This window comes from Thunnus thynnus, chromosome 18, assembly GCF_963924715.1.
Source record: "Thunnus thynnus chromosome 18, fThuThy2.1, whole genome shotgun sequence".
In the NCBI taxonomy this organism is placed as follows: domain Eukaryota; kingdom Metazoa; phylum Chordata; class Actinopteri; order Scombriformes; family Scombridae; genus Thunnus; species Thunnus thynnus.
Genome location: NC_089534.1, coordinates 25,460,682 through 25,466,613, shown reverse-complemented (window position 1 = coordinate 25,466,613; position 5,932 = coordinate 25,460,682). Strand labels below are relative to the sequence as shown.

Genomic DNA, 5,932 nt, shown 5'->3' with positions numbered 1-5,932 from the left:
AGAACAGTATCGTTGGCCTTGTCATATGTGCTCCACTTTTGGCAAATGCAACAATATAACTGACAATACTTGTGGATGCATCAATGCCATTCCTCCAGATGGGATTTATTGCCAGCCACTGTCAGGTAGGAGCTTAAAATCCCCAATGAAGTACTTTCATGCATCAGTCACATTTATATATTTGCACAACTATTTGTTTCAAAAATGACTCTGTCTCTTTTTCAAACAGACCTCTTCATTTGCCCATCACCAACTCCTCCAACTGGTATGAAACACAACACTAAATTTATGAATACTACATAGTTGTTGGCTGTCACCCCACTTCTTCTTCTACCTCTTTACTGAACCTGTCACTTATTCCTTCTCATTCATCAAGCTTCTGAAATATGGTTTGTCTGAGTTTTAACAGTTGAGCTACTCTTTTAGCTTTTCTTGGTATTTCAGCAAACAACTGTTACTTTTTGCGTTTTATCGACTTTTTAAAAAATCAAACTGTTGCCACAATGCAAAACACTACAGCAAATTTAACAACTCCTACTCTCATAACTAATGTACTGTATGATACTCACATATATTTGATGTAAAATGTTGACTTTGACTTTCGTCTTCGTAATAAGCAACGACATGTGGTACATTCAGGGTCCTGGGGTGCCACGCCTCCTGCAAATCCAATTGTGAAATACATATTTTAATGAAAAATAGTTTTTGTTATTTGTTGTTGTGTGTGTATAAAATTTAGTTGTTACTTTCACATAAATCATGCATAATTACAGAAACGTGTAATGACTAATGAAAAAGCTCTGCCTACAATCTTTGTCTGCGTGCCAAATGGCGTACTTTTATCCGTCCGACGGTGGTATGTGTGTAATATGTTTGGCTTTTCCTGGTGGCCCCTGATTGGTTATGGTTGGTTAAATAACTGGATCTGGGTTGGAGAATTTTGTGCCCAAGAAATGTTGCCAGATTTCCAAATTGCTGCTTCCTTATTAGATAACATTTACTCACTGATGGCAGGCAAAATGTACACGGATCATTGTGGTAGTGAAAGCAGTTGCTATGTGGCCACCAAAAGATACCTTTTTAACTTTTAGAAACTGCTAGCCTAGCCGTAGCCACCAGCAGCTGGCTCTCTGCCACATTGTATAGTGCATGTTCACGGAAAAATACACAGAGCTACATGGGGCCGCAGCCCCAACTAGTGGCAAAGTCATGCCATGCCACTGGTAATAAGTAAGATTTTTACCAAAAGGGTTAAACTTATATAGTAAACTACTATATAACACTGGTGTATTTTACAATTTTACATTTACTTTTCCATGCATGGCAATTCAAATAATAGTAGAATAAATAAGGTATGTCCACTAAATTAAACACAATTTGGCTATATGTACATTTATAGGTACTGGTAAGGTTGCAAATAAGATGCCAAAAACGGGTGTAGGTCAAATTTAATTTTAAGCATTATTGTTATACACCACAACACTTATATTTTACATGTGAATTTTCTGTTACTTATCTTCACTTGAGAGATTTAACATTTGTGTTCTTTTCAGATTCTACACCTGTTGGTACAACAGATGTGGCCACTACAACAGTTGCATCAACAATCATAACAAGTAGGTTCTTCAAACATTCTTCTGACTAATTTTGAATTCTATTGTCGATATTAACACGTCATTATAAAATGTTCCTTATAGACACAACACCTATTGCTACAACAGACTTGAACACTACAACCCCCACAATTACACCGTCGACTGTAGTTACTAGTAAGTATTTAGAAGTAAGGGATGGGTAACAGTCCTCTGGTTAAGATTTAAACATAACTATACCGACAGCTAATCCAGCAACTAGTGTAACAATTACGTTTCAATTCAATGAAGTTTCAAGATAAACATGGGTCATAACTGTACAGTGCATTAAAAGTTTTTGTTTTGTGATCATTACCTCATTGACTAGAAAAGTATATGTTGGAAAAAGTACTGTAAATGATTAAAAACAACATTGTTTTACATATACATTGTCATATGTAACAACTGTATAATGGTCACTATGAATTTACCACAATAAATAATTGTGTAATATTCCATTTAGATTCCACACCTGTTGGTACAACTAATCTAAACACAACTGCAGCTGCAACCACATCACTGACAGTTATAACAAGTAAGTGCAATTGTAACAGCACTATTACTTTTTACAAGTAGGCTGTTTTAAGGTAATACCGTATGTAAAAACATGTACAGTATACTGAACATGGTTAATCACTAGAGTGAATAATTTTGCATTGACACATTACTACAAAATGTTCTTTACAGACACAACACCTTCTGTTACAACAAGTCTTAACATAACAACACAACCAGCTGTAACCAGTATGTATTTTTGAATACAAAAATGCATTTATATTTTTATTTGAGATTTGTTTGAAAGGATATTAATTTTGAAGGTAGCAGATAAATAACAATAAAATTTTCTTTTTAGACTCAACATCTGTTCTTACAACAGATTTAAACACAACAACATTCACAGCAACACCAACATCAATTGTAACAAGTAAGTACTTTAAAATAATGGAATTGGTTAATCATCTTCAGTAAAAATAAATAAATAAATAAATAAAAGTCAGTCTCCATAGGAAACACAAAAATCTATCTATCTATCTATCTATCTATCTATCTCTCTCTCTATATATATATATATATATATTTATATATATATATATATATATACACACACACACACACACACACACACACACACACACACACACACACATATATATATATATATATATATATATATATATATATATATATATATAGTTAAAATCTCACGTAACATGATCAAGGTTTCATCTTTACAGATACAACACCTATTGCTACAACACATCTGAACACCACAACACTCACAGCTACTTCACCAACCACTCTAAAAAGTAAGATGTTCAAAAATAACGATGTACATTTTGCTTTGTTATAACCCTCTTTGTATTTCTAGAGGTAGAAAAGTATAAACTACGGAATGTGTTACATAAATTAAGTACATTTTATTCTCATTAAGATTCAACACTCATCACTACTACACCCACAGCTACACCGACCACCGCTGTCACCAGTAAGTTTATAGAAATAAGGGTAACACATAAAAAAGTTACATATCTTTAAATGATAAATATTTTATCATTTTAATTTTTCCTTTCAGATTCAACATATATTGCAACAACAGATTTAAACACAACATTCACAGCAACACAACCATCAATTGTAACAAGTAAGTACTTTAAAATAATGGAATAGGTTAATCATCTTCAGTAAAAAACATAAATAAATAAAAATCGGTCTCAATAGGAAAGAAGACAAAAATCAATCAATCAATCTGTCAATCTATCTATCTACATATATATTGTTAAAATCTCACATAACATGATCAAGGTTTCATCTTTACAGACACAACACCTATTGCTACAACAAGTCTTAACATTACAACACAACCAGCTGTAACCAGTATGTATTTTTGAATACAAAAATGCATTTATATTTTTATTTGAGATTTGTTTGAAAGGATATTAATTTTGAAGGTAGCAGATAAATAACAATAAAATTTTCTTTTTAGACTCAACATCTGTTCTTACAACAGATTTAAACACAACAACATTCACAGCAACACCAACATCAATTGTAACAAGTAAGTACTTTAAAATAATGGAATAGGTTAATCATCTTCAGTAAAAAAATAAATAAATAAATAAAAGTCAGTCTCCATAGAAAAACCACAAAAATCTATCTATCTATCTATCTATCTATCTATCTATCTATCTATCTATCTATCTATCTATCTATCTATATATCTCTCTACCTATATATATATATATATATATATATATATATATATATATATAGTTAAAATCTCACATAACATGATCAAGGTTTCATCTTTATAGATACAACACCTATTGCTACAACACATCTGAACACCACAACACTCACAGCTACTTCACCAACCACTCTAAAAAGTAAGATGTTCAAAAATAACGATGTACATTTTGCTTTGTTATAACCCTCTTTGTATTTCTAGAAGTAGAAAAGTATAAACTACGGAATGTGTTACATAAATTAAGTACATTTTATTCTCATTAAGATTCAACACTCATCACTACTACACCCACAGCTACACCGACCACCGCTGTCACCAGTAAGTTTATAGAAATAAGGGTGACACATAAAAAAGTTACATATCTTTAAATGATAAATATTTTATCATTTTAATTTTTCCTTTCAGATTCAACATATATTGCAACAACAGATTTAAACACAACATTCACAGCAACACAACCATCAATTGTAACAAGTAAGTACTTTAAAATAATGGAATAGGTTAATCATCTTCAGTAAAAAAAATAAAAATAAAATAAAAATCGGTCTCAATAGGAAAGAACACAAAAATCAATCAATCAATCTGTCAATCTATCTATCTACATATATATTGTTAAAATCTCACATAATATGATCAAGGTTTCATCTTTACAGACACAACACCTATTGCTACAACAAGTCTTAACATTACAACACAACCAGCTGTAACCAGTATGTATTTTTGAATACAAAAATGCATTTATATTTTTATTTGAGATTTGTTTGAAAGGATATTCATTTTGAAGGTAGCAGATAAATAACAATAAAATTTTCTTTTTAGACTCAACATCTGTTCTTACAACAGATTTAAACACAACAACATTCACAGCAACACCAACATCAATTGTAACAAGTAAGTACTTTAAAATAATGGAATTCGTTAATCATCTTCAGTAAAAAATAAATAAATAAATAAATAAATAAAAGTCAGTCTCCATAGGAAAAAACACAAACATCTACCTATCTATCTATCTATCTATGTATATATATATATATATATATAGTTAAAATCTCACATAACATGATCAAGGTTTCATCTTTACAGATACAACACCTATTGCTACAACACATCTGAACACCACAACACTCACAGCTACTTCACCAACCACTCTAAAAAGTAAGATGTTCAAAAATAACGATGTACATTTTGCTTTGTTATAACCCTCTTTGTATATCTAGAAGTAGAAAAGTATAAACTATGGTATGTGCTACATAAATTAAGTACATTTTATTCTCATTAAGATTCAACACTCATCACTACTACACCCACAGTTACACCGACCACCGCTGTCACCAGTAAGTTTATAGAAATAAGGGTGACACATAAAAAAGTTACATATCTTTAAATGATAAATATTTTAACATTTTAATTTTTCCTTTCAGATTCAACATATATTGCAACAACAGATTTAAACACAACATTCACAGCAACACAACCATCAATTGTAACAAGTAAGTACTTTAAAATAATGGAATAGGTTAATCATCTTCAGTAAAAAAATAAAAATAAAATAAAAATCGGTCTCAATAGGAAAGAACACAAAAATCAATCAATCAATCTGTCAATCTATCTATCTACATATATATTGTTAAAATCTCACATAACATGATCAAGGTTTCATCTTTACAGACACAACACCTATTGCTACAACAAGTCTTAACATTACAACACAACCAGCTGTAACCAGTATGTATTTTTGAATACAAAAATGCATTTATATTTTTATTTGAGATTTGTTTGAAAGGATATTCATTTTGAAGGTAGCAGATAAATAACAATAAAATTTTCTTTTTAGACTCAACATCTGTTCTTACAACAGATTTAAACACAACAACATTCACAGCAACACCAACATCAATTGTAACAAGTAAGTACTTTAAAATAATGGAATAGGTTAATCATCTTCAGTAAAAAAATAAATAAATAAATAAAAGTCAGTCTCCATAGAAAAACCACAAAAATCTATCTATCTATCTATCTATCTATCTATCTATCTATCTATCTATCTATCTATCTA

The 5,932-nt window shown here is 30.5% G+C and overlaps 1 protein-coding gene and 1 long non-coding RNA gene across 12 annotated transcripts in view; one reads left to right on the top strand and one right to left on the bottom strand.

Annotated features, from left to right (window-relative positions):
* The first annotated feature begins 6 nt into the window (after nucleotides 1-6).
* The window catches only part of LOC137168803 (adhesion G protein-coupled receptor F5-like), a 30,258-nt gene continuing 24,332 nt past the window's right edge, over nucleotides 7-5,932 (top strand). For all 11 annotated transcript variants that reach the window (XM_067571589.1, XM_067571588.1, XM_067571587.1 and 8 more), the window contains exons 1-5: nucleotides 7-125; nucleotides 230-265; nucleotides 1,554-1,616; nucleotides 1,698-1,769; nucleotides 2,095-2,166. In XM_067571589.1, the coding sequence (XP_067427690.1) occupies nucleotides 26-125; nucleotides 230-265; nucleotides 1,554-1,616; nucleotides 1,698-1,769; nucleotides 2,095-2,166 (343 nt within the window). In that variant the 5' untranslated portion in view covers nucleotides 7-25. The remainder of the gene's footprint in view (nucleotides 126-229; nucleotides 266-1,553; nucleotides 1,617-1,697; nucleotides 1,770-2,094; nucleotides 2,167-5,932) is intronic.
* LOC137168805 (uncharacterized) overlaps nucleotides 283-5,932 on the bottom strand; it is a 33,359-nt gene continuing 27,709 nt past the window's right edge. Inside the window, exon 3 of the long non-coding RNA XR_010924344.1 lies at nucleotides 283-660. This is a non-coding gene — a long non-coding RNA (uncharacterized lncRNA). The remainder of the gene's footprint in view (nucleotides 661-5,932) is intronic.